Source organism: Kogia breviceps, chromosome 4 (assembly GCF_026419965.1).
Source record: "Kogia breviceps isolate mKogBre1 chromosome 4, mKogBre1 haplotype 1, whole genome shotgun sequence".
Lineage (NCBI taxonomy): Eukaryota > Metazoa > Chordata > Mammalia > Artiodactyla > Physeteridae > Kogia > Kogia breviceps.
This window is the reverse complement of record NC_081313.1, coordinates 42,064,597-42,079,302: the sequence shown is the minus strand read 5'-3', so window position 1 is coordinate 42,079,302 and position 14,706 is coordinate 42,064,597. Positions and strand designations below refer to the sequence as shown.

General features: G+C 36.8%; 1 protein-coding gene across 1 annotated transcript in view; it reads left to right on the top strand.

The window, feature by feature from the left end:
- Positions 1-14,706, top strand: part of DHX29 (DExH-box helicase 29) — a 48,983-nt gene that overhangs the window by 14,070 nt on the left and 20,207 nt on the right. Inside the window, exons 7-12 of the mRNA XM_059061114.2 lie at positions 2,929-3,055; positions 3,784-3,942; positions 7,019-7,184; positions 7,438-7,561; positions 8,836-9,444; positions 10,952-11,095. Coding sequence (XP_058917097.1) covers positions 2,929-3,055; positions 3,784-3,942; positions 7,019-7,184; positions 7,438-7,561; positions 8,836-9,444; positions 10,952-11,095 — 1,329 coding nt within the window. The remainder of the gene's footprint in view (positions 1-2,928; positions 3,056-3,783; positions 3,943-7,018; positions 7,185-7,437; positions 7,562-8,835; positions 9,445-10,951; positions 11,096-14,706) is intronic.

Sequence of the window (14,706 nt, the reverse complement as noted above, 5' to 3'; positions counted from 1 at the left end):
AGAAGTTTTAAAAGGACAACAGAACTTTACAGAAGTAGATATATGGATGGCCAATAAACATGTAAAAATAAGTTCAACATCTCTAGTCCTGGGAAAAATGAAAATGAAAACTGCAGTGACATACCACTATGTATATATCAATCAAAATGGCTAAAATTAAAAAGATCAGTAATACCAAGTGTTGGGAGGATATGAAGCAACTGAATTCTCATACACTGATTGTAAGAGTATAAAATGAAATGGTACAACCACTTTGCAAAATTGCTTGGCACTTTTTTATGAAGTTAGACATACACTTACCATATGACCTAACAATTTCATTCCTACTTTTGTTTGTTTGTTTTTTTTTGTGGTACGCGGGCCTCTCACCGTTGTGGCCTCTCCCGTTGTGGAGCACAGGCTCTGGACGCGCAGGCTCAGCGGCCATGGCTCACGGGCCCAGCCGCTCCGCGGCATGTGGAATCTTCCCGGACCGGGGCACAAACCCGTGTCCCCTGCATCGGCAGGCGGACTCTCAACCACTGTGCCACCAGGGAAGCCCATTCCTACGTTTTTACTCAAGAAAAATGAAAGTGTCAACAAAAAAAGACTTGTACACAAATGTTTATAGCAACTTTACTAAATAACAGCCAAACACTGCAAGCGACTCTCAAAAACATTATATAAGAATGAAATAAGCCAGGCAAAAATGAGTACATGCTGAACAATTTCATTATATTAAATTCTAGAAAAGTCATCTATGCAAAATCTGTCTCTAGTGAGAGGCAGCAGGTCAGTGGTTGCCTGAGTCCAGGGATGGAGGAAAGAGATTGACTGTTAGGCATGATGAGGAAACCTTTGGGGATGATGGCAATGTTTTATGTCTTGATTATGATGATGGTTACGTGGATGTATACATGTGTCAAACACATTCACTTATACACTTAACATTTTATTAGAAGTGAATCACACTTTTATAAAGTTGATTTAGAAAGACAAAAAGGAAGTTGCAGAACAGCATGTGTAGCATAATGAACTCATTTGAGTAGAACAATATACACACACACATATATTTGCATTCTTATGTATGCAAAGGAAACATCGGGAGAGATACACAAGAAGCTATTACATTAGGACTGGGGTTGGTAGGGTGGGAGGGAGACTTCTTTTTTATACTCTTCTGTATCCTCATAAGTTTTTTAACCATGTGCCTGTATTAAAGTAATATAAACAAAAATAATTTAGGACAGTACACATGCTTTGAGGTTCAGAGAAAGAGGTCTCTTCTGATAGGAACATTAGGTCAATACTTCAAAGAAAAAAGGACTTGAAGGGTGCATAGGCAACAAAGAATGGGAAAATGACCCAGATGGGTGAAATAATGTGAATAAGGGTACAGCAGTGGAATTGTGCAAGGGGCCTTTGAGTATTAAACAATAAACAGGATAAAATGTGTAGGTGAGTACCGGCCAATAGGAGTAAACAGGTGAGTTAAACTGAAACTAGAAGATTTTGATGCCCAGAAAATGAATTTGACAGCTTTTCCTACTGATTGTGAAGAGTTGGTAGAAGTATGGGAGCAGGTGATCAACAAGAGGAATTTGACATTTTAGGGCAAATTTAGTAGTGTTTAAGGTGATTTGCAAAGGGTAGGGAGGCCATTTTGGCAGCTCTTGCACTTGCTCAGGTGTGAAATAATAAGGTGCCAAATTGTAATTTGGAAGAGAAACATTTAAAGCAAGAATCAGTAGAAATTGATGATTTACTGAACATAAAGGTTAAGAAGCCAAAGTCAGCAAGAGATTTGTAGGTGGAGGGATGGTGGTATCAGTGCCATAGATAGGAAAGATTGAAAGAATGAGTGTGATTTAGGTGAAATTGAGGCGATAGCCAACCCTTCTATCTGTTACACTGTATTGATGTTTGCTTCTACACAAAATGGTCCCAGAATTCAGGTGGTCGTGCTTCCTTTGTTGTCTCTTTTCCCTTTGTCTCAGTGGTTGTCTTTCATAGCAGCACTGCACATGCCCTCTTCTCCACCCATAGCTTTAATGCTTCTCATCTGCTATCAACCTAACCTAAAGAAAAAAACAGTAATTTGAGTTTAGCTTTAACTCTCTCTAGGTTTTGCTCAGCAGAGTTAAGTCCTTAAGTTTTATAGCACCCATCTTCCCCAGAGGCCTTTTTTTTTTTTTTTTTTTTTTTAATGTCCCTGGCTATCTTCCATAAGATAAAGATTATGGGAAGGTAACTTTCAGAAATGAGTATTATCCTATTATTGCATATGCAATCCTTTAAATACATGTATTTATAAAATGTATAAAAATTTAATTTTTCTTTTTACAGAAATGAGCTCATACTTACGTATTATTCTGTAGTTTGCTTTATTTTATTTAACATGTCAAGGAAGTTTCTCCATGTGGATCACCCTCATTCTTTTGCTACCTCACTTTTTTACCCAATGGCTGACTAGTTTTCTCTGTAGAGATGTACCACACTTGATTTCCAGTTTTCCTTTTCAATCAGTACTGCAGTAAACATCTGTGTACCTGCAGATCTGCACATTTGTATCATTTCTCTATGAAAAATTTCTAAAAGATTTGTTGGATCAAAGAATAAGATCAAAAGATCACAGGTTTTGGGGCTTCCCTGGTGGCGCAGTGGTTGAGAGTCCGCCTGCCGATGCAGGGAACGCGTGTTCGTGCCCCGGTCTGGGAGGATCCCACATGCCGCGGAGCGGCTGGGCCCATGAGCCATGGCCGCTGAACCTGCGCGTCCGGAGCTTGTGCTCCGCAATGGGAGAGGCCACAACAGTGAGAGGCCCGCGTACCGCAAAAAAAAAAAAAAAAAAAAAAAAGATCACAGGTTTTGATATAATACATTGACAATAGATAAACTAATCTTGCTCTTCTTTTTATTTCTTTATCATCATCTTATTTGGAACAACAGAATGAAAGGTACTTGCACCTTGCAGCAAAACTTCTGGATGCAAAGGAGCAAGCAGCTACCTTTAAATTAGAAAAAAACAAGCAAGGCCAAAAAGAGGCTCAAGAAAAAATAAGGAAATTTCAAAGAGGTAAACACATTAAAATTCTCAGACGTATAAATATCTCTTCTTTATTGGCCTTCCTAGGATGGAGGTTGCCTCTTTTTAATATGTCTGCTCTTTCCTAACAGTTTATAATTGGGATTGGCAAACTTTTTGCAACAAGCCAAATAGTAAATATTTTAGGTTTTGCAATTTGTTATGATTTCTTAACTCTGCTGTCACAGCATAAAAGCAGCCATTAACAATACATAAGCAAATGGTTATGTTCTCATAAAACTTTATGGATGCTGAAATTTCATATATAATTTTCACATGTCACCAAATATATCTTTTTGTCTTTTTCAACCAGTTTAAAACATGTAAAAATCATTCTTAGCCCACAGGCCATATGGAAATAGGCAGCTGGGCTGGATTTGGCCTGCAGGCCAGTTTGTTAACCTCAGATATATACCATAAAATACCATCTCCATTCAAGAACAAGAGGTGGATATAATTCCATGAGTATTTATTTCTAGTGAAGATGTTTTTCCTGGCCTTCTACATCTGTTAAGCAATTATTCTGAAAATGTTAGTGTATGATGTGAAAATAAATTGCCTCTGACTTCTAGCACAAATTCCTAGAAGGAAGTGTTGAATAATTGACTACAAGGAAAAAGAAGGAATGTTGTTTTTTTAAACCAATTTTTCCAAAGTAAAAAGGTATGAAAAACAAATACAAATAAAACAAAAATAAGCATCATGGTTTTTTTTGGTAGAAATGGAAACTTTAGAAGACCATCCAGTATTCAATCCAGCCATAAAGATTTCACATCAACAGAATGAAAGGAAGAAGCCTCCTGTAGCCACAGAAGGGGAAAGTGCTTTGAACTTCAATTTATTTGAAAAATCTACAGCTGCTACTGAAGAAGAGAAAGGTAAAATGAGGGGAAAGTATTCCAGGGTATAATTTGTGAATAGAAAAATGTCAAGGACTATATAATTGAGAAACTGTTACTTTGTATTCCAGCAAACTACATAAGATGGCAGTAAAGTTATGCTACATACTGTCTTGGAAAAGTAATAATTATGGTAACTTGTATAGCATTTTGTAATTACAAACATCTTGCTTTGGCCTCATCTCTTCAGTCCCTCCTCCAAACTCCTGCCAGAATTATCTTTCCATAACAGATCAAAATGTGAGTTTCCTGTTAAAAATTTTAATCACTTAGCAAGTTCAAACCCTGTATCATGGCACTGAAGATCCTTTCCACCTTATTCTCCCAGCTATGTACTACAGCTACATCATTCTTTAAAACATACTGTTTCATGGCTCCATGATTTTGCTCATCCTGTTTTCCCCTTCTTGGCCAACCTTTCCCTTGCTTAGAGGCTTGAATCAAACAGCACCTCTTCTTTAAACCTTCCCTGATTCCTGCTGTGCCACGAGAGGTGTGTAAGTGTGCTCTTCTTTGTGCTCATAGGTAAATTATTGATATAGCTAGTATATTTATCAGTCTGTAATATAGTTAGTTGAGTCCCACACTAAATTGTCAGTTCTTTTAATTGTACATTCTTTCTACAAATATTTATTGAATTTTTATTCATAATATCAGGTACTACATGTACAGTTATTAGCAAAATAATTTGATCTTTGCCCTCTTCAAGTATACACTCTAGCAGGGAATGTAAGCTTTAAACAGACACAGATACACAATTACAAACTGTGATGTGTGCTGTTGAAGAAAGAAAATGCTTCCAATAATAGAGCTAATAAGGGAGCCTAATTTGTATTGGGGAAACCTTGCTGAGGTCTTGCTCTGAGATCTGACAGATGATTAGGTATTAGCCTGGTAATGAGTTGGTGGAAAGAACTTCTAAGGAAGGAGACAGTACATTGGAAGTCTAAGGTGGAAAAGAGCTTAGAGCATCACTATTCAACAGAACACACTATGATGGGAATGTTCTGTATCTGCACTATCCAATGTGGTAGCTACTAGCCAAATATGAGTACAGTTGACCCTTGAACAACACAGGGGTTAGGGCCGCTGACCCCTGTGCAGTCAAAAATCTGCGTATAACTTTTGACTTCCCCCAAACATAACTACTAATAGCCTACTAATGACTGGAAGCCTTAGTGATAACAGTTGCTTAACATTTTGTATGTTACATGTATATATACTATATTCTTACAATAAAGTAAGCTAGAGAAAGAAAAACATTATTAAGGAAATCATAACAGAGAAAATACATTTACAGTACTGTACTGTATAGATTCTGTGAGTTTATGTTATCTATGTACAAGATGACTCATCTGTCAGTACCTATATCAACATTGTCTTATATGATTCAAAACACTGTAGATGTTATATGTATTACTAACACTAGACATCAAAAATGAAAAGATAATGTACAGAAGAAATTCTTAGTTGTTTATAGGTATAACGACTCATGCATTAATAACAAAGAAGCAGCAAATACAATTGCTTTAATGGTATCCTAGTGTAATCAATACGACTGCTTTACTTCACTGTTAGTTTAGCCTTATATACTAATGAAAGAATCATAATAAAATTTTTATGGCATACGGTATTACAGTAGTATTCATAATATACTATCGGAAACATTGTTAACATTTTTTTAAAAACCACTTACCCTGGGCTTCTCTGGTGGCGCAATGTTTGAGAGTCCGCCTGCTGATGCAGGGGACACGGGTTCGTGCCCTGGTCTGGGAAGATCCCACATGCTGCAGAGTGGCTGGGCCCGTGAGCCATGGCCGCTGAGCCTGTGCATCCAGAGCCTGCGGGAGAGGCCACAACAGTGAGAGGCCCGTGTACCGCAAAAAAAAAAAAAAAAAAAAAAAAAAAAAAAACCCACTTACCTATGATGATAGGCTGATATGCAGTTTCTCCAATTATGAGAGAGAGGCATTCTGTAAGGTAAGGTAATTCTTTGAAAGCAAAGTTATAAAACAAAGAAAATACATTATTAATTTTATATTAATTATCACCTCATGCCTTGTAAGGATAGGCTGTTCACTTCAATATAAGTCTTACACATGATGTTCTTCATGTGTGTTTTTGTATATTTATTGAAAAAAGATCTGCATATAAGTGGACCTGTACAGTTCAAACCTGTGTTGTTCAAGGGTCAACTATATCGAGCACTTGAAATGTGACTAGTATAACTGAGAAACTGAAATTTTAATTATTGTAAATTTTGCCACATGTGGCTGGTGGCTACTGTATTGGGCCAGGCAGGTTTAGAGCATGTAAGGAATTGATCATGACCAGTGTGGCTACAGCATAGTGAGCATGATGGAAGACTGACGACAGATAGGCAGGGATGGGCCACAGAGGGCTTTTAGGCAGTAGTGAACAATTTGGACTTTATCTTATACGCAACATGAAGCCATTGACAGTGGTGGTAGTGGCAGCTGTTAAGCAGAGAAACGACATCTGATTTATATCTTTTCAAAAGATAGTCTAGGGCTTCCCTGGTGGCGCAGTGGTTGAGAATCCGCCTGCCGATGCAGGGGACACGGGTTCGTGCCCCGGTCTGGGAAGATCCCACATGCCGCGGAGCGGCTGGGCCCGTGAGCCATGGCCGCTGAGCCTGCGCGTCCGGAGCCTGTGCTCCGCAATGGGAGAGGCCACAACAGTGAGAGGCCCGCGTATCACAAAAAAAAAAAAAAAAAAAAAAAAAAGATAGTCTACCAAACATTGTAATTCATAGTATTCTAAACAATTCATCACATGGATTGTATCATAGATATTTTACAAGAACACATAACTTAAGATACTTTTTTAAAAAGATCCAGATTTTCACTGATTCTTTCCATCAAGAGGATTTCCTTCCATCACTTAAAGAAGAGCAAGCCTTTCTGTCTGTCTTTTTTTTAAACCTATTCCCTTCTAAAAGTATGTTCCCAAAAGTGAGAGAACATTAATCTCTCAAAAGAGACTGTATATTCCTACATAACCATTTTTAAAGAACCAATCTTTATCATTTTAGAGAAAAAGAAAGAACCTCATGATGTAAGAAATTTTGACTATACTGCTCGAAGCTGGACTGGAAAATCTCCCAAACAATTTCTGATCGATTGGGTCAGGAAGAATCTTCCCAAGAGTCCAAATCCTTCCTTTGAAAAAGTTGCAGTAGGTAGATACTGGAAATGTAGGTATGTTTTTGGTTAACTGATGAACTTATAGAAAAATCTAAGATGAAAATCTTTTTTTTCTGATGAGTTAAGTAGATATTTAGGAAGCTAATTCCACAGCTCAGATTGATAGTGCTTATAAGTCATTATGTAGTATGATGTCTTCCATGGGAATATTTAATTTAAATAATTAAACTACAGTTCATTGTTAATGGAATTCTGACCTTTTTTACTTCATCAATTTTATTTTTAAATGTTTTTGGCTTCTTTATAGGGTAAGGGTAATCAAGTCTGAAGATGATGTACTGGTAGTATGCCCTACAATCTTAACAGAGGATGGCATGCAAGCTCAGCACCTGGGAGCTACTTTAGCTCTTTATCGTTTAGTAAAAGGGCAGGTGAGACTTTTTAGACCTAAGTGTTTCAAAAATCATTTCTGGAGTAATGGGTATATTTTGTCAACATAAAACTGTATCTGCATGTGGAAGTTAGTTTTTAATTTCGGCCCTTTGTGCCAATTTTCTCTTTACTGAATTCTTCTTCTGATTAATCCTTATTTCTGCTTATTTATAATTTTGACTTCCTCTCACTTCTAAACATAGTTCAGTCTTTCTCTCCTTAGACCAGAGGCTCTGAACCATTTGGTCCAGCTTTGTAAGCTATATTAATTTACAGATTAAAAAATAGTTGTGCTAGAGTAGTTGAATTAAGGAGAGTTTTTAAACATTTGTTTTCCTTTAATGTTATATTGTCTCTCAACTTTAAAAAATTAGACACTGGTTCCAATTTTCACTTTTAGGTTATATTGACTATAAGCTTCCAGTTTAAGGAAAGATGAAAATAAAGTATTACTGAAGAGAGCACTTTTAAGAGAACACAATGCTCTTTTTTTTGGTTGGGGGGTATTGTCAACATCTCCTTTTCATAGTAAACGTATATATCTTTCTTCATGGGGAATTAGAACTACTGAAAATTTAGGCACTGATTAAGTGGAACCCCGACAATAGTTCTTTTCCATTTTGTGTCAGTAAAAGTTCTTAATGTCTTTATTTCCCTTATTTTGCAGAATAAGGTATCATAAGCTAAGCTTAATTGATGGAAGTGACTATCAGTGTTACAGAAATAATTGTGGGCTCTTTTATAACACAGAGTTAAGATAACTTAGTTTCATCCAATGGAGTTCATTTAAAATACCTTGACCTGTAATAGTATACAACTGCTGGAATCTCAGAGGGAACTTTGTTTTAGAGATGCTTTATGGATCATCTGTATATTTAAATAGCACCACTATAGAAATAAATAATAAACATGTATTTAATAGTTTATTGTGTTCCAGGAATAAGCACGTTACATGATTAACTTAGTTTACCTCAGAGTATGCCTGTAAGGGAGGTACTATTATTAGCCCCATTTTACAAATTTAGAAACTAAGACACCAAGAGGTTAAGTTACTTGCCCAAGGTCACACAGCTAGTAAGTCTAGAAGCCTGAATATTATATGCTATTTATAAATTTGCATCATATACATGTATATCTTATATTAAAGTAATAACTTACTAGTTTAAGAGACATTTTAAGAAGAAGGCAGCTATCCTTTTAAGTTCTAACCTATTGAATTTTGGTGTCCAGTAGTTAGTGAAAACGACATAACTACTGTTTTTTCCCTTTATAGTCAGTTCATCAGTTACTTCCGCCCACTTACCGAGATGTCTGGCTGGAGTGGAGTGATGCGGAAAAGAGAAAGGAACAGTTAAATAAAATGGAGACCAATAAACCACGTGACCTTTTCATTGCCAAACTTCTGAATAAACTGAAGCAGCAGCAGCAACAGCAACAACAGCACTCTGAGAATACGAGAGAAACCTCTGAAGATCCTGAGGAATCTTGGGAAAATTTAGTTTCTGATGAGGATTTTTCTGCACTGTCCTTGGAATCAGAAAAGGCAGAAGATTTGGAGCCGGTTAGAAACCTCTTTAGAAAGTTGCAAAGCACACCTAAGTACCAGAGACTGCTAAAGGAACGGCAACAGTTACCCGTGTTCAAACACAGGAACTCAATTGTCGAAACTCTCAGAAGGCACCGGGCTGTGGTGGTGGCAGGTGAAACAGGGAGCGGCAAGAGTACTCAAGTGCCACATTTCCTGTTGGAGGACCTGCTTCTGAACGAGTGGCAAACAAGTAGATGCAACATTGTCTGCACCCAGCCCCGGCGGGTCTCAGCGGTGAGCTTAGCCACAAGAGTGTGTGATGAACTGGGCTGTGAAAATGGACCTGGAGGAAAGGTGAGACACTGTCCAACCTCACCTCAGAGGGCGCTGACCTCACTCAACCGGTGCCCTTGCCACCCAAATGGAGCCTGTGTCGTATATGAGTTTTGACCAATGCTATTTGTTCAGTAGCGTATCTCAGGTGTCTCTCATGCTTTCTTGGATAGATGTGACATTATGCCACTCTCTTTTACATGAAAAGGATTGTCAGTAATTATTAAAATTCTCACATAAAAGGAAAAATATATTCACTTTAATAATTGAGTATTCAAATATATTACATACTAAGTTGATCATTCAAAGAATATAAACACATACAAGTATAACTATAATATCAGATATCTCAAGTATCTGGAAATCTTTTCTGTGGGATGTATTCCTGAATGATTTTCAGTAGTTCAGTGAACAAAAGGAGAAAACAATATAAAAGAAAATGCCAGACTATTTTCAAATCCTATATATAAAAAAATAATAGAAAAAGTACTTAAATATCCACTGTTGGGCTTCCCTGGCGGCGCAGTGGTTGGGGGTCCGCCTACCGATGCAGGGGATGTGGGTTCGTGCCCCGGTCCGAGGAGATCCCACGTGCCGTGGAGCAGCTGGGCCCATGGGCCATGGCCGCTGGGCCTGCGCGTCCGGAGCCTGTGCTCCGCGACCGGAGAGGCCACAGCGGTGAGAGGCCCACGTACCGCAAAAAAATAAAAAATATCCACTGTCACACACTTTGTGATAAAAGTATACACAAAACTAGCCAGACCTTAATCGGAGTGACTGCAAAGTATAGGAATTAATAAAATTGCTTTAGAACCAAATGTAATGAATTCCCAGTTCATATAAGTCAGTTTAATTATACTTCGAATTGTTCTTTATAAATATGATACTTAACATCTTTGTTTCTATCTTTAAGTTAGCTATCCCTTCATTAAAAAAATTTTTATTTGGCAGCTTTTCTTGGTTTCTCTCATGAAATGTAAGAGGAAAAAGGACATAATTTCTGTCTTATAAGGAATTTACATTAAGGGGATGACAGACATGTTTACAAGTATAAGAAAGGAATGACTGAAGGAGACAGAAAGAAAATGTGATGGGAATAGAAGTGACTTCAGGATTCCCATCAGGCACCACTGGTTTTTAATGGTTGCAGCTTTTATGAGATCTTGATAGAAAAGTAGACCAAATTGTAGGAGCTTCTCTAAAATTCTCTTCCTCAATATTTTGCTCCAAGATAATTTAATAAGAAATTGATTAAATCTATTAATATTTTCATAATAATGTTAACGATACTCAACGCAGGTGAACAGCTTTTTGTTTCAAAACTGAAAAAAGGTTTTTCTTGTTTAAAATTGCCGAAACTAATTTTATAGTTTTATATAATTGAAGACCATGGGAAAGTAATAAATTGCACTAAACTGATTTACTTAGATTGCTCCATATAGTAGCAGGATCAGCACCTGTACTTTTTGAACCTTGTTTCCTAGATCATTTGTGTGACTCTAATCTTGGCCTTGTGTTTTCCCTTCAGAATTCTTTGTGTGGATATCAGATCCGGATGGAGTCTCGAGCGAGTGAATCTACCAGGTTACTCTACTGTACAACAGGGGTTTTGCTAAGAAAACTTCAAGAAGATGGTCTCCTAACTAATGTGTCTCACGTTATTGTAGATGAGGTGAGTTGATTCTGTAGTCATGTTCAGAAAAAAATTCTAAACATTTTTGTATTAAAAAGATGTTACTTCTAAAACTAGCTAACATTTTCTTCATGCTTATTAAATGCCAGACGCTTTATATATAATAATTATTTAATTTCCTCTACATATAATAATTAATTTCCTCTAACAAATGTGTCTCCTGTAAATTGATTTATTTAACAAATGCTGTATAACATTTGCTATATGCAAGGTGCTATTTTAAGGACTTCATAAATACAACTTCATTTAATCCTTCCAGCAATCCAGTGAAGTAGATATTATTGTCCCTATTTTACAGTTGAGGAAACTGAGGCACACAGAGGTTAAATAGCTTGCTCAAATTCACACAGCCAGTAAGCTCTACAACTGGTGGTTCAAACCCAGGCAGTACATCTGCAGCCATCTCTTACCAGTCTGCTGCCTCTCAACTACATTTGTTAAAGGATTTTCTCGGATTCTTATAAAAAACAAGGAATCTTCATCAGTATGTTGTTTTCTCTTTAGATATACCCCTACTTGAATCAAGTTTGAATGCACACTAAAATTGAATTATGCCAAAAAGTTTCACATTAGAATTATTTTAAATGGTATACTAGCCTAGTATATGTTAAACTGACTTGCTTTGTACATAATATTTTGAAAAAGAAATGATATACAGAATTTCTATTACTCAAAAACAATTTTTTTCAATTTTCCCTGATGTAAAGTTTCTATGAGTGTCTGTTAATTCACCAAGTTCAGAAGGCATTAGTGAAAGTTCAGTCATTCTTTGATTTTTAATTAATAGACTATACATAGATTATTGGGTTATTTTCCTTATTTTGGTTAGTAAGTATTAGAAGTATAGAGAGATACAAAAATGAAAATAAAAATTATCTAGTCTCATCCAGAAAAAGAATTAATATTGACATTTGTGCATTTATATATGTGTATGTTTAGCATGTGCGATATTTTATAATTCTTTCACATCATTAGTCTACAAAAACACTATTTTTTAATAGCTTTATAGAAGTATATAATTTGGATGTCCCATAATTTATTTAACCATTTTCCTGTTGTTAGATGAGTTTAGGGTAAGATGTTTTAAAATATAATAATTTTGGTAATGGATGAGTGATAGGAATTCATTTTTATCTAAGGAGTCTTTAATCTTCAGTGGGGGAAGGAGTTGTACTGTTATCACTAAGATGTCAAAAAGAAAGAGGATGTATGGCTGCTTGATTGAGCAGGCCCATTGGTAACTTGCTCCTGGCAGTGTTGGGTGGGGAATGGGGTGTCACAGTTGCACCTGTGCATGGCTAAGACCTAGATTTTATCAGTATCCTCAAGAATCAACTTAAGTCAAAATGCTAATTTACCTGTTTATAATGAGAAATTTTTACTGCTAGGTAAGATGAAATACTTGTATCAGCCAGTCGGTAACTTTTCTTGGAGCCCCAAATTATTAGAAAATTGATTGATAAATATGTATCAGAATGAGCCCTAATTTAAAAGTTAGACCAACTTCAGGGAGCTGTTCTTTGATGTTTTAGTATTAGCAGTCTGTAGGCGTGATTTACTGAATTGTGCTTCAGTGTAATAACGTCAACCTCTTGTTGAAAAGTAGAGTAAGGAAAAAACCCAGTGAAATTCATCATCATGTTAAATATAATGATGTAAGAGATGCTGGCATAGAGTTTTTTACATTATTCAGGACCTTCTTTATGAAGATGCTCAGGTTAATACTTCTGGCTTTCTTATTAGGAATAGTTGTGCGATTTGTTTTAGTTTATGGTCAGTGTGTGAGTTAAGTAGCTTTTCCTCTGGCTGCTGGTATGTTTATGGCAAAACTTTTTGCCCACCTCTTCCAAGTGTACTTAATAAAGCATACATTTTTATTAGCTCTATTTTATGTTTTATCCTCATTTTTAATTTTCTTTTTTAAAAATGTCAGTATCTGTATAAATTACCATCTATTTGAGGAGGTTCCTCAGATCTATTTCATCCATCAGGAAATCTTTCTCTCTTCAACTTCAGATATAAATATCCTAGTCAAACTACCAGAATAAAAACATCCAAGATTATTCCTTCCTCTTTCTCCCATATCCCCTAAATCCAACCACCTAGACTTTGTTGATTTTACTTTTCTCACATTCATTTACGTCTCCATATTCACTGGTATTGCCCTCATATAGGCTACCATTATCTCTTTTTTAAAATTTTTCTTTCATTATCTCTTTTATTATTTTTATTTTATTATTATTTTTTTTTTTGCGGTACGCGGGCCTCTCACTGTTGTGGCCTCTCCCGTTGCGGAGCACAGGCTCCGGATGCGCAGGCTCAGCGGCCATGGCTCACGGGCCCAGCCGCTCCACGGCATGTGGGATCTTCCCGGACCAGGGCACAAACCCGTATCCCCTGCATCGGCAGGCAGACTCTCAACCACTGCACCACCAGGGAAGCCCTGGAGTTATCTTTTTTAAAACAAAATTCAGACCACATGATCCCTCTGCTTTGAAATATCTTACTCACTACCCTGACTCATTAGGATAAAGTCTCAACTCCTTAACATGGTTTACAAGACCTCATATGGGCAGATTACTGAGTCCCTCGCCAGCTCTGTCTTTTGCCCGTTCCTCATCCTATGCTCAAGGCATCATTTTTGTTTCTTCATTTCCTGAAATGTATAATTATCCCCTTGTCCACCATGATTTTGCACAAGTTGCGTCCCATGACTACTTTTTCTCCCTTTATGATACTGTTCCTTTCTCCTCCTTTTTTCAAAACTCATTTCAGTTCTCAGCACAGATGGCAGATCTCTCTTAGTAGCCTTCCTGACCACCTGAATTAGCTACCCCTTGCTGTACAGCAGAAACTAACACATTATAAATCAACTATACTCCAATAAAAAAATTAAATATAAAACAAAAAAAGAATATTAGACCCCTCCCCCCCAAAAAAATTACCCTTCATATGTAATTTCATACCATCCTCTACAGTATTCTCTTCCAAGGCTGTAAACTCTGAAATGAAAATACTATCTTGGTCATTTTTTAATCCCCAGCATCTAGCACAATGCTTATTAGTACTGTTTGTAGTGAACATTTGACCACTGTTGCCTCCCTTCCGAGCAAATGAATGATCAAAACCATTTTAATTTTTGTTATCTTGATGTATTCTGTCTTTTGTATGCTGCCTTAATCTCATAAAATAAAATGGAGTAGAAATAACTCCAGTACAGGAAGTTGGAATATAGACTGGTACCTCCAGCATATACTGAGTTCTGACAATGTCCCATGTTTTTTATGCTCTATAGCAAGTTTACAATGCTCATCCCTAAAATGCATCTGTTGGAAGGGCATAAGAGCCTTTTTCTCAGACAGTTGATAGAGAACCTGTCAGATTCCTACTAATCAAATACCCCTTTTTCTACATAGTGGATAAACCATCTGTCTTGTTGCAGTTTTGTGTCTGTTCAGTTGTATATTAGTAGCAGCGCTTTAAGAGTTACACTGGCTTCTAAGTGAAATTGGGAGATACCCTAATCTTATCAGCTGAACACTTACAAACCATCTCCTAAGGTAGAGCCCCACTACCATAGCTAATCTTGT